At 47.8% G+C, this 25719-nt stretch overlaps 3 protein-coding genes across 11 annotated transcripts in view; all 3 read left to right on the top strand.

Annotated features, from left to right (window-relative positions):
- The window catches only part of LOC119431388 (chitin deacetylase 7), a 63694-nt gene that overhangs the window by 5739 nt on the left and 32236 nt on the right, over positions 1–25719 (top strand). Inside the window, exons 2-4 of one of the 9 annotated variants that reach the window (XM_037698873.2) lie at positions 3253–3465; positions 4525–4767; positions 7305–8012. The exons of 7 other annotated variants lie outside the window; for them this stretch is intronic. In XM_037698873.2, the coding sequence (XP_037554801.1) occupies positions 3253–3465; positions 4525–4767; positions 7305–7794 (946 nt within the window). In that variant the 3' untranslated portion in view covers positions 7795–8012. Of the gene's footprint in view, positions 1–3252; positions 3466–4524; positions 4768–7304; positions 8013–25719 lie in introns of those variants that run through there. One more of the 9 variants, XM_049656804.1, reaches the window with a different exon arrangement.
- The window catches only part of LOC125940531 (chitin deacetylase 1-like), a 60668-nt gene continuing 48052 nt past the window's right edge, over positions 13104–25719 (top strand). The window contains exon 1 of the mRNA XM_049656809.1: positions 13104–13275. The gene's annotated coding sequence lies outside the window, so the exon portion shown is untranslated. The remainder of the gene's footprint in view (positions 13276–25719) is intronic.
- Positions 13294–25684, top strand: LOC125940534 (chitin deacetylase 8-like). Its single transcript, XM_049656818.1, has 4 exons — positions 13294–13713; positions 23763–23975; positions 24539–24784; positions 25113–25684. Exons 1-4 carry the CDS (start codon positions 13343–13345, stop codon positions 25600–25602), a joined length of 1320 nt encoding a protein of 439 aa, XP_049512775.1. The 5' UTR covers positions 13294–13342; the 3' UTR covers positions 25603–25684.

Below are 25719 nucleotides of genomic sequence, written 5' to 3'. Positions count from 1 at the left end.
TTCCTCTATGTTTACAATATCATTAATTTACAGATTAAATACTAAGGGACCTAATACACTGCTCTGGGGAACACCCGTTTTCACTGTTTCTATTGCAGATTATTCTTCATTTATTGCGACAGTTTGCTTTCTATTTGTTAGGTAAGACGTCGTAAAATTTCAGGCCAGACCACGAAATCTGCAACGATCCAGTTTTGCTAATAATATGAGGTGATTTAATGAATCGAAAGCTTTTGAAAAGTCAACAAAAATGCCTATAATGAGTTGTTTGTCTTCAAAAGCCCTAATGATCATTTCTTCTGTTTGAGTAGTGCTAATGCTGTGGACAGTTCCTTCCTGAAACGATATTAAGAAGGTGATATTAACAAGTGTTTCTTACAAAAAGAATTTTTACGTGGGAAATTATTTTTCAGACTATTTAGAATATGCAGGTAGCACTGAAATTGGTCGGTAATTGCTCAGGTCGTTTTTATCATCAGATTTAAAAACAACTGCTAGTTTTGCGCGCTTCATATTACCCGGAAATGTTCCGGAGGCCAATGATACGTTAAAGATATAAGGACGGATATGATACTTTCTACGACAAAATTAATTGGTTGAATTCTAAGCCCGTCAATGTCTCTTGCTTTACTATTATTCAGCGCTGTGAACGCCGACCGAACCTCATAATCACTTGTTGGATTCAAGAATGCACTCTTTGTTTGATGACGATAAGTATGATATAAACTAATCGTTGTGTGCTTGTGGCGAGATTGACGAAATCGCTAACTCGCGCTCCTTTTATATATATATATATATTACGAGAGCACCTATTATGTTGCACATGAATGCTTCTATAACGCATTGTGTTTCGACAAAGCTGCGAAGGTGTTCGCTACCAGCGTTGCAACTGCCGTCCGCGTCTCCGGTAACCCGGGTTAGGGTGGCTAGAAGGGGAGGTGTGAATACCGGCGGCGCAAGCGTGACCCCTCAGCGCACCGATGCCGCAGGGCGGCGCTGTTGACCGAGGCGCGGGAAGGCACGCATCCGAAATGAGCGCATCGCCAGCCTCGGGTATCGCGCGTTGTCTGCGAGCGTCATGGAATATACATCTTTATCCATGAAATCAACGTTTTATCAGCCCACATCACTACTCCTCTGAGATTTTACGGGCCCAGTTCGCATTGCGTCGATAGATTCAAACGCGTTTTTTTTTTTTTTTTTTTTTTGTCCTCCGGATCAGGATCATAGGGGCTGGGGGCTCTGGAATAATTTCGACCACTTCGGGTTCTTTAACGCGCACTCACACCTTACGGCACACAGGTGCCTTGCATTTCGACTCCCTCAAAATGCGACCGTCGTCGTCGAGGTCAGCAGTAATCACCCTATGCGTGCTGTACGTACGACCTGTAAACTGCAGTCATTACCCGATTACTTCTCGACGTACAAACCACTTTGTGCCAGCGCTTGAAGACGTGTAGCATGTCCTTTCGACGCTCAAATAAGCAATTTACTATGATTTCAGACAGCAACAGATCTGGTCATAAAATAGTTTATTTAAGTGAGGAAAACAACTATGGTAAAATTTGATCTACAACACGCAATATTTCGGTGCTTAGTTTATTCTCAGTGCCCTGCTGAATGACACCTTTAAGCAAAAAATGAATCCTCGTTACGCAATAAAAACGTACAACTGATGCTGTCAGGGCAGCAGAATGCTCTAGGCAACCAATTTTTGGCACATCACCAATTGATCAACTGCATAAACTTTGCCAAGCTTTGGCATGCAATTAAACGAGTGAGTTTGTTTTCAATAAGGGCATTAATTGACCAGCTTGTAGAATGGTTCTGATAGACTGGTAGATATAAAAGGCCCCCAAGGTCCCTACTGTTTGTTCTTTAGATTCCACAAAGGTTTCGTTGTGAAGCTGCCCAGCCAAGTAGATGCTACAGCTGGGCCGCGATTTTGTAGCGATGTCTTATGACTTATTTTGGAATAGTCTTATCATCCACCGCTCACGGCCGGCTGATCCCGTTGATAACGCGAGCGGACCGTCGCTCTGACCACTGACAAAGCGCGATAAGCGCGAAAAGGCATTATTACTTTAAAGTCATCGCTACAAAATAGCGGCCCTGGCAAGTCCTTCTCCAATGAAGAACACTACCATTTTGGTTAACACAACAGGCGCAGCATTTCGTTCAATGCAAACTCTGCAGTTCAGTAACGAGCAATGTTTTGTTTAAACTTTTGCAGTGACCACAGTTCCAAAGGTCGCTTAAGCTCGATAATGAACAATTCTTCTGCGACTGGACTGGGCATTCCATCCCGCTGTATATTTACAGCCTCCACGTCTGCCGGTGGGCATGTATTCCCCCGTCTTGTCAATAGACAAGCGCCGCTTCTCTTGTAAGATAATAATAATAATAATAATAATAATAATACTTTATTCGTACTCAGAGAGTCGAATATGTAGTCCAGGCATGCAGGGTCATAGTAGGCGGAACTGCCTATACCGGAGTGGTTTGGCCGTGCTGAACCTGGGACCCGTGGAGCGTGTGAGACATCTCTTCTTTTTCTTTCTTTCGTCAGAGTCCTAATGTAGTTTGGCAAGTTCGGAAGTACTGTGGGCACGGCATCTTCTGAGAGGGCAGGAATGTGACGTGGTATCAAGACTGCAGTTCCATTAATAAAGTCACGAACGATAGACCTAAGGAAACAGAAAAAAAAAAGAAGAAAAGGCGGTGGTGATCAGAATGAGCTAGCGTGAAAGGCCTCGTGAATAATACTAGGATGGCAATTGGCAATGCCACGACGACCCTGTGCAACACGCTATGTATCGCGAGAAACACCACAAAACAGGCGACGAGACCAAAACTGACGGCGAAGGCACGGAGGCGAGGCGAGGCGAGGCCGGCAGGCCGGCGCGGCTATGCTTCTCGCGCCGCAAGCGGTAGCGCCATATTTCCCCTGGTGGCATCGGTGCGCAAGGGGGTCACGCGCGCCTGCAGGAAAGCGCCGCCGGTATTCACACCTCCCCTTCTAGCCACCCTACCCGGGTTACTATTCTGTACATTACCGAATTCCGCCATATTGTCGAATTCGGTAATGGCGGCATTTTGAGCCAATCGGAGCTCACAACATGGTGAATTCGGCAATATGAGGTAGAATTTGACAATGTTCCGGATAGCACCCCCGGTATTCCGTACGTGTCTCTCCCGGCGTATTGCTCACGCTTATAGACTATGCTCTCTCGACAAATGGGCTATGCGCAGTCACCGCTACAACCTCAGCTACTGGCGCACGCTGGACGTCGCCGGCTGGGCGGCGGAGTTCGTGGGCGACCGCGACCTGCTGCGCGACTACGCGTTGATCCCCGAGCGTGACATGGTGGGAGCAAGGGCGCCCTTCCTGGAGGCTGGCAACGGAGAAGCGTACGACATGATGCAGAAGAGCGGATTCGTCTACGACTCTTCCGTCTGCATCGAGTGAGTATATATACCGGCTGCTTTCACAATCACATCGCGCTCGTCCGGGCTGGAGCCACGGCCGCTAGATTCCCGTAACTCGACGGCAGTTAACAATTCAGAAACAATCGATTTTTGTAACTTGAAAATGTTTGGTTAGAGTGCTACCCAAACGATAACATCTATAATACAACTACTGCTACTACTGCCACTGCCAACTACTATACTATACATGTATATATATGCTAATACTACTACTGCTACTTCAAGAACATCTTGTATCCAGTAAATCGAAGGCTAAGGTTCGTGTGCAGCCATTTGAGGAGTAGCGAGAGCCCGGTTGCGTGTTGCAGAGAAAGGAAGAAGAAGGGGCCCACTGTGCGCTAAGAATCCTTCTGTGAAGCTTCCGTTCGGTCGGCTGTCGGATGCGGACAGTTCTGGTTTTCCAATCTCCTGAATTATCCTATCTCAAATCCTTTACACAACTAACACTTCCCTTCTGCTGGCTGTCGTTAAGGTGTAGTAATTAGCAATTGGTCATTTATTTTTACATGACACGAGAAAAATAAGTGAGGACATTACCCCTGACCGCACTGTAACTGTCTATAGCGATACGTCTGCTGACACATCAACGGAAGTCAACATGCGAGGGGGGAGTTGAGGAAGGGAAAGAGACGGGGAGAGGAGGAATGGAAGTATTTACGTATACCGTAAACACTTCGGTGATCAAGTGTCCGTCGCTTCGGCTAGAGAGTTACAGTGCTTCCGACATCATTTCACTCTCTTCCTCCTCTCTCTTACTGAATCAACGGCGAATATACTAGAACGCAAACATGGCGTAATGTGACAATATGGTGGAATATTTGACTATGAGCGGAACGGCACCTTTTTTATATAGATTCATATGCTTTAGTGTGCATGACAGTTTTCCCTTTCATGGCAGCAGCAAGCAGCAGTGTGTTTTTTGTTGTTTTCTTTAATCGCGTGGTTTGCCATACGGTAAATTATGTTTAAATAAATGCGTGCATTCGTTCTTCGTGAAGAATCCAGCCGTAGCATGTGCTTGTTTCAAACGCGCAGCTACATGAACGAGTCAGACAAGCTGCCCTTCTTCCCGTACACGCTGGACTACGGCCTGGGGATCGAGTGCACGGTGCCGTCGTGTCCCAGCGGCAGCCACCGGGGCCTGTGGCTGGTGCCGCTCAACAGCCTCTATCGGACAACCTTGCACAGCAACGGATCGCGCGCGCTCAACAGCTGCGCCATGCCCGACACGTGCACACCGCAGCCCACCACGGAGAAGGACACGCTGGATTTCCTCAGGTGCGCCTGACACGGGCGCGTATGTGGGCTGAAAATAGAACGAGTCGAAAGGCTCTCCGCATAAAACTGCGAGTGAATCCACGCCTTACGATAGCAAGTATCGTTTATTTAACGCAGAATGAGTTAGGCTTAGGCATGTTAGGCTTAGGCATGTTAGGCGTAGGCATGTTAGGCGTAGGCATGTTAGGCTTAGGCATACAGGTGACACACGCGGTGCCACTGGCGAACATGCTCATCAAGTGCCGCTTTAGGTGCATGATGACTAGATTGGGCTACAGATATAGCTTTCACGTGACATGACGGACGCAGCTTCTTACCGGGCTAGTACTCGAACATGGACGCGATGACGTCAGCGCATATAGCATATAATTGTTACGCGTACATTGTATAATGCTTTTGCATTGTAACCGTTTTTCACCGGATAATCGCTCCTATCGATTTGTCGTTCGGCGCACGGCGCGCCTGTGTTGTGGTCATGTTTCTTCGTTACGCAGCTTCTCGACGTGCTATAGTGTATATGTATACGTATACCCCAAGATGGCGGCCACGATGACGTGACTAGCCACTGTAATGTGACGCCGCGGCGCGGTGGTGGCGCCATCTAACGAAGGCTGTGCGATAGGTAATTTTTGAGATCGAATTGAATGCGAATCGAAAATTGCCACATGCAAATCGAATTGAATATAGAACTCTTTTCAAATAATAAAGCAACCGTTCTCCGGAATAATAAAAAAAATATGTTCTTAGTATTCACAACGATATAGTGTTCCATTTTATTCACAACGTTTGCAAGCTTCAGTGATAATATTGCACGTTAGGAAGCGTTGTTCATTGAAAGTCCAAATGGAGCAATCGGAACAAATCAGCATTCTGTTCGCGTACTCAAGGTTATTCGGTGAGGGTGAACGATCGCAATATTGAAGTATGACTACTTGAGCGGTGTATAACGTGCTATACTATACGTGAATTCTCACTTTTTTTCTCTGCTATGGCCGCCGAGATGAAATTTATCGCATCCTTATTTTAATGTTATGTTTGATCGCGCACACGTGGGGTAATTTTTTAGATCGAAAATCTATTCGGTGAAATCTATCCGGAGATCTATCCGAAACCTGTCGAAAAAATGGAGGCAAGCGAATCTTGTGGCAAGACGACACCGTCGCAGGCGTTCCGATTCGTTTGCCCTAAACTCAGGGTCGGCGGCTCTTCGCTGATGTTTGGCCTCAACATCGCGCTCCCGCAACTCGGGGTCCGCGGCTCTTCGCTGACGTTTCGCCTCGGCTTCGGAAGCCCCCACGCTAGACTCGGACGACAAGCTTCGCTTACCCCCATTTTCTCTACAGGGCTGGTGATTTTGTCTCTTTGGGTCCCACGTGTGACAAGGGTAGTTCAAGGGCGCGTTACAGGTCCCCGAGCCCACAGGGATATATGCCATTGAGCTTGGACCCTTTCGGTGCTATCACCAGGATCGGCGCACTTTTCGGCGTGACACCACCACCGCCGACCGACACTTGTGAGCCTATAAAGCTTCGCTTAAAATTTGTATTAACGAATGAGTACTCGCTATTAGATTGGAAGACTGATTTCGAAGACAGAGTCGAATGAGTCGTCTCACGTCTGGCTCATTCGGGGGCCCGCGTTCCCATGGTGGCATGACTATCACCTCCGATACAAAAGCGCGCCGATGCTGTAGGGGCGCGTGCCCTCGAGCAACCGGTCGAGTTGCGAGGTGCGTTCGACGAGAGACACACGTGCTGTCGCACAAGAGCTTTAGGGCGTCTGAAGGTTTAGATGGTGTGGCTGATTGCTCGGGAAAAACAGCGCTCCCCTTCTCCCGCCGCCCTCTCCCACTTTTCAGACGGCGGGTGAGGGCTCCGGAAACGTGAGAGCAGGATGGAAGTCGCCGTCCAAGCCGGTTCTCGGGCAGCTGGAGATAGCAGTGACTCTAGCTGGAGACAAACGGAGTCGCCATCTGTCGGAAGCGCCTCGCTTGCGCAGTATGAGGGCTAACGCGGCGCGCTCCTCATAGGTTTGGCTGTCGGCGCTCAATAAAAACAACACGAATATCTTTAGCAGCGAAGCTGTTTAAGCCAGCCGTAATTTGTGGTTCGTATCAAGAAACTGCGCCATGGCAACCAGGCGACGCCTCACAGACACGGCTCCGCCGAGCTCCTACAGAAAGAAAGAGAGAGAAAAGGAAAGCGAGAGAAAAAAACTTAAACTTTGTTGGGGAGGCGGGATTTCAACCCGGGTACTCACGGTCCGAAAGCGAGCGTCATACACACTACGCTATACACCCACGCTTGGAGAGCTCCTAGCATAACCAAGCTCAGCCGAGGCCGAACCTAGCTTCTACCAAGTTCAACCTAGCTACACGAGTATGTGTAGCTACAATCAAGTTTAAACATTGACATAGCCAAGTTCAACCTAGCTACAACCAAGAGACGCAATCAATCGGCCAGCTTCGCTGTGTCTTGAGCTTTGCGCGGCCTAGTGCAAGCTTTCACCTTTCTTACCCGCTTCATGTTTCCACACAGGTCAAATTTCGAGCGGTTCTACCACACCAACAGGGCTCCGTTCCCAGTGTTCACCCACGAAACCTGGCTGCAGAATCCAGGGCGAAGACAGGGTTACCTTTCCTTCGTCGACTGGCTCCTTACCATGGACGACGTGTTCGTCGTCACCGTGGCCGAACTGGTGCGGTTCATGCGCGACCCCAAGCCCCTCGGCGAGTATGCGCAGATCATGTGCCCGAGAGCCTCGGAGTTCCAGCGTTGTCCGCAAGTCTACTCGTGCTCGTTTCCCGATGCGCCGATCAGTGAAACGCGTCAGCTCATCGGCTGCAAACCGTGTCCCGAAAGTTACCCATGGTTGCGAGACGACGTGCGAAAAGCGAAGGACGGCGCACAGGCAGTCTGGCAACAGTACTTTGACGCCGGCTGCGTTCTTCTGTTCTGCCTGGCAGGCGTCGTCTGTCTCTACGTTGCTGCGAAGCGGTTTGGACGTCGTAAGACGCACACCCTTTAGCACACCATTCTTCCCGCTTAGTCGGCGGATTTCTTGTTTACCCGATGCCAGAATTGTATCTGTCGACGCTAATAAATTTGAAACCGTCGTTTCGTGTGTAGTGCACGAATTTTTCAATAATGCATGATCTAAATTTTTTACAATGTCAAGCTAAAGCAGCCGCATTGAAAACGTCATCCATGACTCAGCGTGCTGCTAAGCACGAGGCTGAAGGTTCGATTCCCGGCCGCGGCAGTTTCATTCCGATGTGCTCGATGCAAAATTTTCCGTTTATAATGTGCTCGCCTGGGATACGTTAAAGAACGCGAGGTGGTCAAATTTATCGGTGGCGAAATGCGAAAACACCTGTGTATACTTTAATTTAGGAGCACGTTAAAGAACCCCAGGTGGTCCAAATTATTCCGGAGTCCCCCCACTATACGGCGTGCCTCATAATCAGATCGTGGTTTTGGCACGTAAAACCCTACAATATTTTTTTTAATTTAAAAGTATCCGTAGCCCCCAGTTTTGGGACAATTACTCGATGAATGAATCAGTCAATTGATCAGTCAATCAAAACGAGGTAACGTGAACACCGCAAACATTCTGACGTGCCGATAAACTCGATAAGGTGTGACGCATTTCACTATTTGAGTGTGCCGCATTCCTATAACACGACACTGGCCTAACTGTCCATATCTAAGACGAAGTACGGTTCTGTGCAAGGTTGAAAATTAAGTGATAATTAGCGAAGCCATCGTGCGTATAGTACTTACCATACATGTCTAGAAATTTACGTGATGCTTGCTGTCGTTTAATTCATTTCCTTCGTTAGCCCATGGGGATCGCAACATGTTTCCATATATCGTAGTTCGGTACGCAAAACTGGCAGTGCTAACAAAACGTGCCAATAAAACCTGATAAACGTTTTAATGCGCACATAACAGACACGGTACAAAAAGGACTCTTGTTTGCGCCTTAAAAAATTTGTGAAGTATGCACCAACTAGGCCCACCGAAAGTTATTCTAATAAAACCTGCGCATTACTGGTAATATTCCAAAATTGCGACAGGCCGCAGCTTGGAAAATAGCGTAGCCGCCGTAGCTGTTGGATGGCGGGATGCGTGCGGTATATATATGCGTCAACCTGTCGCAATCTTGGCCTCAGAGATCTGTTAACACAAACGGAGCGCGCAGTGTCGGAAGCCACAGACATGCTCTTCAAGGAGAGCACTTTTTTTTTTCTTTTTTTTTTTACGGGGGACTAATAATATTGAGTGTAATACTGGTGTCACTTGGGTGACCGCGAGCTCGATAACGATCGAGCTCGCTCAAATTTCTCGATCGCGGTCGGCTGCTTAGCGCCAACCACGATAGCATCCGGATCGTGCTCGACTGCAATTATAAAACAATGCTGTATAGTTTTAGGTATACATTGCAACCGCGACGATTCACATAATACACAAAAATCCATTTCCTTTTATGCTGGCAAGCTTGAACAAGTAATGTCTCAGCGTGTAATTAAAAGAAAGGTGTTTTCGTTAAACGGAGAAAAAGCATGTTCTGGACCCGCTGAAGTACTGTGAAGAATGTGTTCTACTGTATTTTTGTATTCATGCATTCTTGTCGTACTTCCAAGTTGCGTCATTTCGTACGCGTTTGCCCCACTCCCTATCTGTATTGCCCCAAGGTAGTTCAAATAATAAATCAATAAATAATATGTCAGCCCAAAACAGTAATGTCCCTAGAAGCCATAGTTGAAAGTCCTCAGCTGTTCCAATTGAACTATATTAGTCCAACAAAGCCATCTTGTGGTCAGTGGATTGTGAGGAAAGTGTGTGGACTCCATGGATGATGCCCACTTCCATCTTCACAAAAGATGCGGTTGAACAGCAGTTTATGAAAAAGCGAGACCTTGAAGATGAAGATTCCCCCGTGCTCCAAGTAGACGTTTTCTTCAATAACAGCGCAAAAAATGCTGTTGAACAGCAGGTGTTGATGAAAATGCTAGACCTTGAAGATAAAGCTTCCCTCTTGCTCCTAGCAGACGTTTTTTTTTTTTTTTTTTTTTTTCAATAACCGCAGAAAAGATGCTCTTGAACAGCAGAAGTTAATGCAAAAGCTAGACCTAGAAGATGATTGCCCTGTCCTTCTAGCAGACCGGGCTTTTCTTTAATAACAGCAGTCATGCATCAACAGAATGCCCCACAAAGTCCGTCACTTGCCATTTATTAAATAATCCATTCACATAATTTAAAATGCAGTAGTAGTCCACTTATGCAACAGCAGGAAGTATTTGAATGAAATTTTTCGTTTCCAAAAGGAGTAGTCGCACTTTAACGACTCTTGCGAGTAGATATTTCTTTAGGTTCTTTAGCATCCCTTTTATTCAAAATATTGCCAAATTAGGAAATTTTTGGGAAAAAAAAAGCTTCAGGTTTAAAACTTAACACTGCGTGGAGACGTTACAATTAAGTAAGTGCAAGATGTTTAATAAGGACAATTAATTAGGGGAAAATGAATATACATTGCCTAAAATATCATCATCTGCTCATTTTTGTCCACTAAAGCACAAAGGCCTCCCCACAGAGAACTCCCGTTACCCTGGTCCTGCATCAGATGAGCATATATCCTGCGCCTGCCAATGGCTTAATCTCATTATTCCATACAAACAATTTTGTCATATTCACCCATTCTGTTATTATCATATGACAATAGTTATCTGCACATCGTTCTGAACTATGCCAATGTGTAATTTGTGAATGAACCTTCTGCAAAGTTCATGTAAACGATTTAAACATTTCACTTAAATTGTAATCTAATACTGTAAAAGTTCGGTAAACTAATATACTGCTCCACCTTAGAGAGACCCTCTTCAAAGAGAACTGGAGACGTTTGGAGAGGTGCATTTTAGACACTTGAATGGGTGCAGTGGCAAACGCACCGCTCAAGATAATTTGTGCAGACGTGTCGGCGAATTACGTTCACTCATCTCCGTGACGTCACGGCAAAGCAATGTTTTGGAGCAGGGAAACTAATAAGGCAGGTAAGTGCAGCTAGGTGATGGTCTGCGAAGAAATCTTCGCTTTTCAAAAATCTGCTGGCAACGCTTAGCAGAATATAGCTCTTTTAGGCGCAGCAAATTTCGTGCAAATCTGTTCTGAGGTTCCCATTGGGTTTCACGTGTTTTGAGGCAACGTACTGACTGGTGTCGCGCAGAAGCCATGGGACGTGGTAGCGCTGAACTTGGCGTCACAGGTCGTCTGCTGCGCGAACCGGCACTTCGCTGCTGGCGTGATTTTGTTTCTTTGATCGTTTCCTTTGACAAGTTGAACCATGTGTCATTATTAGGTATACTTAATAATGACTTCAGGTCCCCAAAGGGGCAACGGACACCAAAAACCAAAAACAATAAACGGCAGAGCTTGCCCTAGGCCGCGCAAAGCTCGCGACACAGCGAAGCTGGCCGATCGGTTGCGTCATAACCTAAGAGATATCTGGCATAACCAAGCTCAACTCAACTCAGGCATATCCAAGGCCGAACCTAGGTGCTACCAAGTTCAACCTAAATACAACCAAGTTCAACCTCGACATAGCCATGTTCAACCTAGCTACTACCAGGAGACGCAATCGATCGGCCAGCTTCGTTGAGTCTCGAGCTTTGCACGGCCTAGCGCAAGCTTTGCTTACCCAATACGACGACAGAGGAGAAGTGAAATTTCACGCTGCAATGATTAGCGGCCACGCAGCCAGCTGTGGAAGAAGACGATGACGACGAACGCGGGAGCAGTGGCTTGAAAGCTACCTTGAAAAGCGGTGATCCTTGCTCAAGGTAATCTTTAGGTATAGTCTGCAAATCTATTAACCAATTTGGGTAATCTTATTTTTGATGATATCGTTGTGAATCACTTTAAAGTTACCTGATATTCTTAAAGCACGCGCTCGTGCTTGGCACGGCATCCAACGGCGCGAGAGCAAACCGAAGGACGCCAACGAGCCAGTTACGTAATACGACGACGCTCGAGCCAATGCTGATGATGATAGTTACGTGAAACGTGCAACAGTGGCCGCGAATACGCCACGATCAACCAGATGCAGGCGACGCGTTGGAAGAATATGCGCACTCTTAGGTCTGCGGCAGATCTAAGATAGATAGATAGATAGATAGATAGATAGATAGATAGTAGATAGATAGATAGATAGATAGATAGATAGATAGATAGATAGATAGATAGCTATAGATAGATAGATAGATAGATAGATATAGATAGATAGATAGATAGATAGATAGATAGATAGATAGCTAGATAGATAGATTAGATAGATAGATAGATAGATAGATAGATAGATAGCTAGATAGATAGATAGATAGATAGATAGATAGATAGATAGATAGATAGATAGATAGATACTGTCGAAGTGGTAAATGTTCGTCTACAGGGGTCTACAATATGAGTTGTTCACTATCGTGGACAGCCGCTTTTATATACGTTTTTGCCGTAGCCCAAGCGGATGGCATCGGCATGTTTCGTAGGAAGCTGAAGCAGTCGCAACGTCATCTGGCCAGGGCCCGGTGCCCATAGCGGTCTTCCCAAAATTAACTAATGATCCGCGCGGACATCTAAACGCCATTTTGTTTTGACTATGTTCATAATTGTTCAAGGTAATTGAACACCGGGAAAGACGGAACGTAATGTAGACGACAGACACCAGCGCTGTTCGATGATGGGGTCTTGGCTAAGTAATACGGGCTGTTAACTAAATACTTAAGTTCGATCGTCTGTTCGAGCTATAGATTCCATATTTCTATTCCAGATTCCATTTTCTATATTTCTACCAGTGTCGCTAGAAAGCGTGCATCGTGTAGTATAGATACCAGACGACGGTGTGCCTATTCCGTCGGGCGGACCCGCGGCTTGTTTTATTAAAAACTTGTTTGTGCAGGTGTAAAAGTAAACGCGGGACTCGGCGTTTGCAGCCCGCTGTTACGTTCATTAGCGGCCGGTTAGTTTAGGAGGCAGGCGGCTGCGGAAGGTAGCGACCATGCACTGACGATGCGCGCAGTGCATCAGCCGCGTAAACACAGCGCCACGGCAGCTGTTAGCGATGAGGGCCGGATTACTGTTCGCGGTTCTCTGCGCGTCGTGTGTGAAGAACATCTATATAGCGCACGCAGCTCACGGAGGATACCGTTTCACGAATGAGAGCAGGTTTATACCGATGCAGGCAGGACAAGTGTTTCAAATATCACGTGTTATCCTGTTGCAGTTTCCCTGTGGTCGCGGTAAAACAGAGCAGACACGTCACCGGGGCCCCGAGGTGTAGACTTTTGCGAAGTGCCGAGATCGTCTCGTAAGCCTGCAAATTGGAAAGCGCTTGTGCCTCTCTTAAGTCACGCTGAATATAGATGCGAACGCTTTCCGCAGCAACTCCTGTTACAAAGCGAGCAGAACGTCATTATGATCCCAAGATAGACTACTTGGCCCTCTTGTAAACCCGCAGGTATTCCTTTGCTACCGCTCGCGCTATACAAATTTAGTCACCGTTGGGATTCGGAGTGGTTAGAGCCATGACGAGCTACGTATTAAGCCTGCTCTTTATCGCACTGTGTTCCTGGGAAACTATTGTGGTGGGATCTCCGACCAAGTGCGACCCCAGCCAGTGTCGCTTGCGCGACAACTGCTTGTGCCCGGGCACGCGACCGCCGGCGAACCTGAGCGCCAGAAGTATGCCCCAGTTCGTCATGCTGACATTCGACGACGCCGTCAACGAGCAAAACATGGACTTCTACCGCCAGCTGCTCGGCCCGGGAAGACGCCGGAATCGGGCCAACGGCTGCAACTTGGCCGCCACGTTCTTCGTGTCGGCCGCTTACACCGACTTCTCGCTCGTGCACGAGCTGCACAGCGTGGGCAGCGAGATCGCCATCCACTCCATCACGTGAGTGTACCATTGGCTTTACCACCTTCTTGCATTATACACAGGGGAGGGAAAAAAGCCGGCAGATCTCACGCCCTGTGGGAATCGATGTTATGCGAAGCAGTGTGCGGGGAGCATACCAAGTTAACGAAACGACCATGAGAGCACGAAGACGTAGGCGGCTCTTTCATGACCTACATGACACGCATGTAATGACATTCATGTCATGAGTCCTCAGGAGTCCCTTTAGCTACACCTAAGAGACCTTAATGCGAAAGCCTTAGTCATGCTCATGACTATGACTTCGACCTTTAGTGTTTCCTTCACTTAGTACCCACGTCCGAACCCTTTCCAGTGGTTTTTAAGTGTTAATCTTTTTTCGCTAAGTCATTGTCATTTTTGCTGAGTCATGCTCATGACTATTACTTCTACCAGCATCCTGTAGTGTTTCCTTCACTTAGTACCCACGTCCGAACCAATTTGAGTGGTTTTCGAGTGCTAAACTTTTTCGCTGGGTCATTGTCATGACATACATAACACGCATGTCATGATATTCATGTCATGACATATCATTTATGTTCGTCATATACTCTTGTCATAGTATGTCAATTTCGGTACATGCCATGTTAACGAAACGACCATGAGAGCACAAAGTCGTAGGCGGCTAGACAGATACGGTCAAGTAGCAAATGTTCGCCAAGAAATGCTTCGCATTTTTTAAAAATTGGAGGATGCTTAAGCTTCGCCTTTAAGAGTGGAACGCGATAAGGTTATCGGGCCTCATTTTGTATGAGTAGGCTTGAATTCAACACACAACGTGGGGAAGAGAGAGAAGTTTAATGATACGAAATGCAGAGAGGTCGGCCTGAGCTAAATTCCTGTAGCCAGCTACTCGGCGTTGGGGGAAGGGGAAGAGGGAAAGAAAAAGGGAAGAAAGTGGGAAAGCCAGCTTACAAAGACCAAGCTTACACCGATCCCCTAAAGTCGGCTTCACTTTAAAACACAAATGCATTGCTGGCAAGACATTTTTACTTGGGAAATATAAGCCGTCACATATCAAAATGTGACGGCCCTAGGACCTTTTTGTATGATTTTATTGTTTGCTGTTGCCCCGAGGTGCAGCGTGTCCAAATTTTGGAGGACGCTTTAGCTTCACCTTTGAGTGGAACGCGATAGCATTCAAAGATCCCTGAATGCTTGTCAGGCCTCCCTGCAACTGCTGCTTTCTTTTTATTGCGATAGCAATTATATGGACACTTCAACAGGATTTCTGCCGTCGTCGTCGCCGTCGCCGTGAGGTTCCGTATAGATAAAATGTTCACCGCGCGCCGTATGCCCGAGCGGAAGCGTGCGGGGACGCGCGCTATCACGGAGAGCGAACGCACTCAATCTCCCACGCGCAAGCAACGAAGGGGGAAGCCAGCGCCGGAGGGAGCGGGGGGGGGGGGGGGGGGGCGCACTTCTACTCTGCCAACAACCGCGCTCGTCGCTCGCCGCACCGTCTCTTATCTCCACACGGCTCTGACCTTTATGCACTGTGCATTCGCCGCTCAGTTTCTGTTGAAGCGATCTATTCAGTGTGATCTATTCATGCTTGTTTGTGCGCGCTCACACCACGCTTGTTCAATCAGTTAGTAATAGTCGGGCCACATTTTCCAACGCACGCTACACATGCAATGCTGCCCGGATCGGCAGTGCAGCGCTACAGGTGTGTCCCTTCGAACGCGCTGCCCACGGGAAGCGCTTCTCATCAACACCACCGTTTCACACGCGCCTTCTCGTGGTCATCGAGTCTCTCTTCATGTCGGTCTACTTACGCCGCAGCACACCTGCTTACTTAATCAGCTCATGTTTACTACAATTCATATTGCTACCAAAGCCGCTCACCTTACTTCGTATGACATTGCTGTGTTGCTATCGCATTCATTGCTTCGCCCTTAGGGCGAAACTGTGACATTTTTTTCTCCACCTTCACATCTGCGCGCCGCTACCATTTTAAGCTGCCGTAAAGTCACTGGAACCTTTAAGCTGATGATGATGATGATGATTTATTAGCATCCCCTTTGAAACGGGGCGGTGACAAATAGACACCTAGCCTGCTTGATTTAATCAGGTATATTATACATGTTCTTTATCTAGCATTTTTGTATACCTCTCATTATTTTTATTTTTCAAAAATTTACCTTGTACCGCTGCCTATGATATAAAGAGATCAGGTCGTATCCATCTTTTCCCTGCTTTTTTTCCACCAGTACTCTAATCGTCTCTTGCTGATCTCTACGGCTGATCTGTTTATGTTTCCTTCCACTTTAAACCCAAGCGCTTCTGGGAGTTGCACGTTACCTACGGTTCTCGCTGGGTGGATCCCGTCGCATTCCATTAGGATGTGCTGAGTGGTCTCTGGGTCTTTACTGCAGCATGCACATGTCTCATCTAGTTCCGAATATTTGTTCCGATATGTTTTCGTCCTTAGGCAACCGGCTCGAGCCTCAAATAGCAAGGCACTGCCCTTTGTGTTATCGTACAGATTTTCCCTTCTAATTTCTTTCCTCTCATTCTTGTAAATCTCCATTGTCCTTTTCGTTTCCATTCTTTGCATCCAATTCACGGTCTCTATTTCTCTCACTTTCTTTCTGATGACCCCTGGTTGTCTATTTACAGTTTCGATTATCCTGTACTTGGTTGCCAACTTCCTTGACCTCTTCCTCCATTCTGTGTCCACGCTTTTCATGTAGAGATACTTGTGCACTTTAGCCGCCCATTTATTTTCATCCATGTTCCTGAGCCTTTCTTCAAAACTAATTTTGCTTTGTGCTTCTCTGACTTCAAAAGAGGCCCAACCCATGTCTCCATGCACTGCCTCATTTGTCGTATTACCGTGTGCTCCCAAAGCCAACCGGCCTACTGATCTTTGGTTAACTTCCAAACCCGCCAATATATTCGATTTTAAGCATATAATGGCATTTGCGAATGTTAGCGCTGGCACCATTACTCCTTTCCAGATTCCACGCACCACCTCATACTTATTGTGGCCCCACAGTGCTCTGTGTTTCATTATTGCTGCATTCCGCTTCCCCTTTATTTTCAGATTATCTTGGTGGTTGCTTCAGTAATTCTTTCCTTCGTTTATGTGTACGCCGAGGTACTTATATTGCTTCACTATGGGTATTACTTGCTGTTGAATTGACACCACGAAGTTACTCGTGTGTTCATTAAAGATCATAATTCCTGATTTCTCTGTGCTAAACTTAAGGCCTTGATTTGTCGCTGCATTCCCACAGATATTCGCAAGTATCTGTAAATCTTTTTTATTGTCCGCTAGTAGCACAATGTCGTCTGCGTACATCAGTCCGGGGACCTTCTGTTGCACCATTTGTCCATTACGCATGTAGGATAAATCAAAACCTAATTCGCTGTTTTCCAGTCGTCTTTCTATGCCCTTGACGTAAAGCGTGAACAACAATGGTGACAGAGGGCATCCTTGCTTCAATCCTTGGTGAATTCCCACCATTTCATTTCCTTTTCGGCCTTCCCATGCCACTTGTACTTGGTTGTCTCGATATATCTCCCTCAGCAGCTCCACGAAATCGTCTTCTATGCCTTCGTATTAAAGAATATCCCACAACAATTCCCTGTCTACGTTGTCATAAGCTCCTTTAATATCTAGAAATGCTATCCATAAAGGTCTTTTCTGAGCTACTGAAATCTCTATGCATTGAGTTAGTACAAACATATTGTCTTCTAAGCGTCTGCCTGGCCTGAACCCATTCTGTAGTTCCCCCAATACACCGTTTTCCTCCACCCACTTCGACAGTTCTAATTTTATGGCTTGCATTGCCATTCTATATATCACCGACGTTACTGTAACTGGCCTGTACGAGCTCGTTTTATCCTTATCTCCTTTGCTTTTGTAGATGAGATTCATCTTGCTTTCACGCCATCCAACGGGAATATTCTTTGTTCTAATCACTTGCTCTATGGCATTAGTCATTAGTCAGCAAGCTGCCGAGGAGGCAAGCGCCATCTGGATGGGGTTTTTGCAACATACCCGAGCGCGCCGCGGTTGTTATGGTAGTAATGCTGGAAAAGGGGTTTGTGTTTGAGTTTCCTCGTAGCAGAATTATGCTTTCTATTACATTCAAATTACAATCCGATGCTATTATGTCTGTAGGTTGTAGTTAAGTCGTACTTTACAATATTTCTGGCGGATTTTACTTTGAGAAATTCAATTTTTGTTCAATAACGCCTTGCGCCAAGCGGAGGGCCTGTGTGTTCGGGGTGTTTCGGGATGTTGTTCTCCGCCACGGATGCCGATATGCTAACGCCGGCGCCGATGCCGGATTTTCGATGCCGATGACGGGGTCCTTAACGCTGTCGCGATAAAGTAAAACTAGGAAAGTACACAACATCAGACAGCTATAGCCTCGGCAAGCCAACCTCCTCCGGCGCCACCCCTGCCTCCCATGGGGGCCTATCCGCACTTTGACTGTTGGGAAGTAGAGACAGAAGTGGGTCTGTATGAGGAAGGGCAATGTTGGCACCATCTTCTGCAGCCCTTAAGGGAGCACGGCTCAGAGCCAGAAAGTAGGCATCACGCTCGCCATTCCTCTCTTCTTGCCGCGTGATACGCGGCTAGAAATTGCCTCTTGCATATACGGTATAACACGTGTTGAGGGCCTATTTCCCGTGAGTTCTTCCTTTATACACATATATTTTATTGCGATAGCAATTATATGGACACTCAAAAGCAGATTTCTGCCGTCGGCGTCGCCGTCGCCGTCGCCGTCGCCGTCGCCGTGAGGTTCCGTATGACGTCATTTGGAGATGAAATCGTCGCCGCGCGCCGAACGCTGTATGTGCGAGTGAAAGGGCGCGAGGGGCGCGTCTTTCACGGGGAGTGAACGCACGGCGGAGAACAAACGCGCGTTCTGCGCCGTGCTCGCTTAAGGGCTGCAGAAGTAGGCGTCTCTTTTCTCCTTTACAATCACCATATATGTAGAGCAAACGCGCCTTCTTCGGACGCGCGAGAGGCCGTGGGGGAGGGGGAGGGAAGGGAGGCGACGTTTAGCTGCGGCACCAAGTGCCTATTTATATCAGAGGCTCCAGCAACAGTCACCAACGCCGCACGCATTTTGAGCTAACGCGGGCAAAACGCCGATGGCGTCGACAACAGTTCTGCGTGTTGTTGCTACCAAAGCCGCTCACCTTACTTCGTATGACATTGCTGTGTTGCTATCGCATTCATTGCTTCGCCCTTAGGGCGAAACTGTGACATTTTTAAAACATTGGTTACTTTTAGCTGGGACACCCTGTATATAGTAACTGGGCTGCACGAGCAGCGACTGACTTCGTGCGACGCGAGAAGCAACAACGACATGCACTCTGACGCAGTCGTAATACATACAAGGTGACAGTTAATTTTATGGTTGCTTGTTGTTGCGAAGTGGTTAGTAATTGTTCTGGAACACAATGCGAATGGCGGCTATTAGCGAAGACATTTGTCGGGAAACGTCTCGTGGCTAGCGAGTTTGCGTTTGTCGTATAGCCGAACGCCGCAAATGGAACGGCACTGAACGGCATTATGATCGGAGCTCTGAACAGGTTCAGACCACCACCGATCTGAAGAAAATTTGGTTAATTAGATACAGAAAGCTAAATTCTAGGAATTGTAGACAGCAAAATTTTGATTGAGGGTTTTAAGTGCTTCGAAAATGTTGCTAAAATGGTAAGGTTGGGAAGAGTAAAGCATTAAGTTGACAGCTGCGCAACACTGCCACAGAAACAGATGTCACGAATCCATAAAATGCATATAGTCTCTAAGGGACAACATTGATGCGTTGGTTCATAGCTTGCGTGAATTCATTAGTTTGACGAGGGTTCTATAAAAAAGACCGATTCCCTCCAAAATGATATACCTAGGAGTGGATTGATGTGTCTAACATCAGTATTGCTCGCTTAAGATGTCTGAAGAGGAGGAGGAAACAACTTTATTAGGAGAAATTTCAGGGCTTTGTAGATGGCCGCTTGTCTGCGACGACCTCTTCCGTCCAGGCAATGATTCCTTTTTGTAACTTTTCTTCTGGGGACTGTATTAGGGTCTCCCATGTAGTTTTTGAGGGAGCTGGCTGAAGCTCTCTGGGTGGGGGAAGGCCCTCGCATTCCCAGAAGATGTCTTTGGTTTGCAATGAAATTTTTGTCGCAGGTTTTGCATACTGGGTCAACGTCCCCATCTGTGAAGATCGCTAAGCGATGAGGAGTGGTAAGGGTGTTAGTTTGAATTCGGCGGCGGATAGTGGCCTGCGCTCTCGAAAGGTTGCTGTGTGGTATAGGGTATATTATTGCGATAGCAATTATATGGACACTCAAAAGCAGATTTCTGCCGTCGGCGTCGCCGTCGCCGTCGGCGTCGCCGTCGCCGTCGCCGTCGCCGTCGCCGTCGCCGTGAGGTTCCGTATGACGTCATTTGGAGATGAAATCGTCGCCGCGCGCCGAACGCTGTATGTGCGAGTGAAAGGGCGCGAGGGGCGCGTCTTTCACGGGGAGTGAACGCACGGCGGAGAACAAACGCGCGTTCTGCGCCGTGCTCGCTTAAGGGCTGCAGAAGTAGGCGTCTCTTTTCTCCTGTTATCTTTATATAGGTTGGTAAGTTGGTTGTGGGAAGTCACTACCTCTTGCAGTGGGGGGTCTGGTTCCAAGGAGAGCGCGACCCGGTTTGTTAACCCTCGGGCCACTTTATGCGCTTCCTTGTTGCCGGGATTTCCCGAGTGAGCGGGGACCCAGACTAGATTTATTTTTGTTCTGTCTTTCTGATTGAAGTTTCTCATGATCTTGGCTGCATTTAGTCCCATACTGACCCTCATAAAGCTGAGAATAGCACTCTTTGCTAAGTAGAGTATAGTCGCTAAGGACAGTATGGGTAGGGGTTGATGATGGCCAGCGCTATGGCCACTTCTTCGGCCTCTTTGATGGATGCAGCTCTAGTTGAGGCCGCATTTACGCTTCTAGATTCTCCGTCCATGGAACTCGGGGTGTATGTGTTGTGTCCCTGGTTGGCGGCATTGATGAAGACCGCGGTTTGGTATTGCTCGTGCTTTTCTCGTAGTTTGTCTGCCCTGGCTTTTCTCCTGGCGTCGTGCCTGTCCTCTAGGGTGTTTTATTGCGATAGCAATTATATGGACACTCAAAAGCAGATTTCTGCCGTCGCCGTCGTCGTCGCCGTCGCCGTCGCCGTGAGGTTCCGTATGACGTCAATGGAGATGAAATCGTCGCCGCGCGCCGAACGCTGTATGTGCGAGTGAAAGGGCGCGAGGGGCGCGCGCTTTCACGGGGAGGTGAACGCACGCGGAGAACAAACGCGCGTTCTGCGCCGTGCTCGCGCTGCAGAAGTAGGCGTCTCTTTCCTCCTTTACAATCACCATATATGTAGAGCAAACGCGCCTTCTTCCGACGCGCGAGAGGCCGTGGGGGGGGGGGGGGGGGGGAGAGAAGGGAGGCGACGTTTAGTTGCCGCAAGTGCCTATTTATATCAGAGGCTCCGGCAACAGTCACCAACGCCGCACGCATTTTGAGCGAACGCGGGCAAAACGCCGACGGCGTCGACAACAGTTCTGCGTGTTGCCGGTGCTGCTGCATGTCCAAGTTTATACAGCTGATAAAGCTAATATCATTACTCCGTATAGCTCTCTACAATTTTGCTATCGCAATTGATGCTTCGCCTTTCAGGTGAAACTGCGACAACTTTTTTTTATGACTAGGTTTCAATATTGTCGCGTGACTCTCCCTCCTAGTCATTTTCCTTCTTCCATGATCTCTCGTGTTTGTCTCAATGATTGTGCTCTGTACTCTGTCGATCTTGCTCGCGACGATTATATCTGGTCCTTTTTTGCCGTAGTATTGCAGTGTGTCATGTGCAAGTATGATTGATTGATTTATCTATTGATCTTTACTTACCAAATAAACACAACGGTTGTGCGGGAATTGAGCCTTCGCCTATATATATAGAGAGAGATAGAGAGACCAACCACGGTGGCTCACTGGCTTCGGCGTTCTGCTGCTGATCACGAGGTTGCACGCTCAATTCCCGCATAGCCGTGCATTTATTTGGTTATATATATATATATATATATATATATATATATATATATATATATATATATATATATATATATATATATATATATATATATATATATCAGCCTATATTTCTGTCCACTGCATGGCGAAGGCCTCTCCCTGCGATATCCAATTAACCCTGTCTTGCGCTAGCTGATTCCAGCTTGCCCCTGTAAATTTCCTAACTTCATCACCCCACCTCTAATTGCCTGCCGTCCTCGACTGCACTTCCCTTCTCTTGGTATTTATTCTGCAAGCCTAATGGTCCACCGGTTATCCATCCTATACACATTACATGGCCTGCCCAGCTCCAATTTTTCCTCTTAATGTCAACTACAATATATCGCGCTCGTCTGGAAAGATAATCACGAGGAGACCCTGACAACCTGGAACACTTTTGTTGAGGAAATTAAAAGCTGCTTAGGTGAAACCATTGCTAAGAAAAAAGCGCGCCGTCTTTATTAGGAATGTTACAAGGCGGGGGGCGTTTATTTAGAAGGCTGGATGGAGAAAGCACTCGATGGGGCCTGGCCACCAGACCAAAAGAGTGTCCTCGTCTTCCTTCTCTTCCACCACTCCTTCCCTTCATCCTCGTGTGTACAAATGCGCCATTACTATATATATATATATATATATAATATATATATATATATATATATATATATGTGTGTGTGTGTGTGTGTGTGTGTGTGTGTGTGTGTCATCAGAAATGTGAGTATATCACACGCAAGAAACTTATCATAAGAAGCCAAAAACAATGACACCAAAGGCACCATAGTGGAAATTACTTGTACTTATTAATTGAATTAACGAATTGATAAATTAATGGAAACGAAAATGGATGAAAAAACAACTGGCCGCAGGTGGGGAACGATCCCATATGTCTTCGCATTACGCGTGCGATGCGCACCTGTCTGGTTTAATGAACTATTGTCGAGAAGAATCGCTTCCAGCTCATTGTCTTAACCTATAGCATTCCTTTATTCGTATCCGTTTGTTTCACCGTGTTTGACCCGCATAGTTAATATTGTTGAGTGCTTTGTTTTCCATTTCGCGTCAAATAAAGACTGAGCACGTTGCGCGCACATTTTGGCGCCTCTTTCTTGCCGCTGCGTATTACGGTAGCACACACAGTGAAGAAATATACGCGCACGCACTCAGTACCCCGGCCTTTCGAAAGAACAAACGAAGGATGCTGTCAAAAGAAATTTGCAGAACTCCATTATCGCCAATGGAAGGCTCAGATGTTGAAACACTGTCCTCGACAGTAGCACGCTTCCCGACCATGCGGCCAGCACGCGCCGCCGTAGCAGTGGACGCGGTTCAAGATAACGCGCCTCGATCGTCTGCTCCTGCGCGAGCTGCTGCCGGCACCCGACTCCAGCGCTCGCCGCATCGCGATGCAATGAGCTCCGAAATTTCCCCCAAGTGTGAAACAGACTGTACATACATGCACACATAAACACAGTCACAGTCGTTTTGTTGGCACCATCATGTGGCTTACAGTTAAAGTAAGACGAAACAAATATATTATCAGAGTGATCAACCATATTCTGCTCAGCTGCTGCTGTAAAAAGCAGGCAGCGACGTAATCGCTAACTAGCGCTCCTTTTATTATTTTTCTCCGACGATAGCACCTATCATGTTACACAAGACCGTTTCTAACGCATTGCGCTTCGACAAATTGCGTCGAAGGTTGTGCCTACCAGCGTTGCTACTGCCGTCCGAGCCTGTGGTAACCCGAGCTGCTATTCGGGACATTGTCGAATTGCGTCATATTGCCGAATTCTGTAATGGCGGCATTTTGAGCCAATCAGAGCTGACAAGATGGTGAGTTCCACAATATGGTGGAATTCGACCATGTCCCGAACAGCACCCCCGGTTTCCGTAAGCATCTCTCCCGTCGTATTAGTCGCACTTATACGACTATGCTCTCCCTATGGACGAGCTATGCGCAGGCACCTCGATAGCATGAGCTACTGGCGCACGCTGGATGTCGCTGGCTGGGAGGCGGAGTTCGTGGTTGACCGCGACCTGCTACGGGACTACGCGTTGATCCCCGAACGGGACATGGTGGGAGCAAGGGCGCCCTACCTGGAGGCGGGCAACGGAGAATCGTACGTCATGATGCAGCGGAACGGGTTTGTCTACGACTCTTCCTTTTCCATCGAGTGAGTACATACCGACTGCTTTCACAATCACATCGCGCCCGTCCGGACAGGAGCCACGGCCGCTAGATTCCCGTAACTCGATGGCAGTCAACAATTCAGATACGACCGAGTTTTGTGACTTGAAAATGTTTTGTTCGAGTGCCACCGAAACAATTACTACTACTGCCACTACTGCCACTGCCAGTACGCGCTACTACTATACTATTACTATCTCAATATCCTTTACTCACCTAACACTTTCCCTTCTGCTGGCTGTCGTTTAGGTGTTGTAGGTATATCAATTGGTCATTTATGTTTACGCGACACGAAAAAAACGTGGGCAGCTTGCACTAGTGGTGCAAGGTTGGAGTAAACAGCGGAGCTGGCGATCGACCTAGCTTCTTCCAGGTTTTACTAGGCTTGGCTAAGTTTTGCCAGGAAATGCGAAGTGCCGCCAGGCACGGCATTCCGAATCGGCTCGCCGCCGACGCGCATTACTGTACATTATTTTGTAAATAAACGCATGCAGTCGTTCCTCGTGAAGAAGAAGCCAGCCGCAGCATGCGCTTGTTTCAAACGCGCAGCTACATGAACGAGCCCGACAAGCTGCCCCTTTTCCCGTACACGCTGGACTACGGCCTGGGAATCGAGTGCACGGAGCCGTCATGTCCCAGCGGTAGCCACCGGGGCCTGTGGCTGGTGCCGCTCAATTGCCTCTATGGGACGACCTTGCACGGCGACGGATCGCGCACGCTCGGCAGCAGCTGTCCCATGCCCGCCACGTGCACTCCGCAGCCCACCACGGAGGAGGACACGCTGGATTTCCTCAGGTGCGGCTGACACGGGCACGTACGTACGTGTGCTGAAGACAGAATGATTCTAAAGCCTCTCCGCATAAAACTGCTATTGATTTCAGGACATCCGATAGCAAGTATCATTTATTTAACTCGGAATGAGTTAGGCTTAGGCACGCATGTTAGGCTTAGGTTAGGTTATGTCGCGTCGACGACCGCGTTCGCGCCGTTTCCGTTTGTGCTTAGACGCCGTGGTGCTCGCCGTGCATGTTCGCGGCCTCCATGTGTACGCTTGCGCATAACCCACGTTCACGAAGTGAACCGTCAATGTAACTTTTTTTACCCGCTTTGTCGTTTCACACAGGTCAAATTTCGAGCGGTACTACCGCACCAACAGAGCTCCGTTCCCGGTGTTCACCCACGACTTTTGGCTCCAGAATCCGGGGCGAAGACAGGGTTACCTATCCTTCGTCGACTGGCTCCTGACCATGGATGACGTGTTCGTCGTCACTGTGGCCGAAGTGGTGCGGTTCATGCGCGACCCCAAGCCCCTCGACGAGTACGTGCAGACCAGCTGCTCGAGAGCTTCGGAGTTCCGGCGTTGTCCGCAAGTCCACTCGTGCTCGTTTCCCGATGCGCCAATAAAAGAAACTCGGCGGCTCATCGGCTGCAAACCGTGTCCCGAAAGTTACCCGTGGTTGCGGGACGACGTGCGAAAAGCGAAGGACGACGCACGGGTAGCCCGGAAACAGTACTTTGACGCCGGCTGCGTTCTTCTGTTATGCTCGGCATTCGTCGTCTGTCTCTACGTTGCTGCGAAGCGGTTCGGCCGTCGTAAGAAGCGCTTCTTTTAGCGCCTCTACCTTTCCGCTTAGTCGTTGGATTTCTTGTTTGCTCGATGCCTGAATTGTATCTGTCGGTGCTAATAAATTTGAGACCGTCATTTCTTGTGTAGTGCAGAAGTTTTCAGT

Source organism: Dermacentor silvarum, chromosome 10 (assembly GCF_013339745.2).
Source record: "Dermacentor silvarum isolate Dsil-2018 chromosome 10, BIME_Dsil_1.4, whole genome shotgun sequence".
NCBI lineage: Eukaryota > Metazoa > Arthropoda > Arachnida > Ixodida > Ixodidae > Dermacentor > Dermacentor silvarum.
Note: the sequence above shows the minus strand (reverse complement) of the source record. Positions and strands in the feature narration are given on the sequence as shown.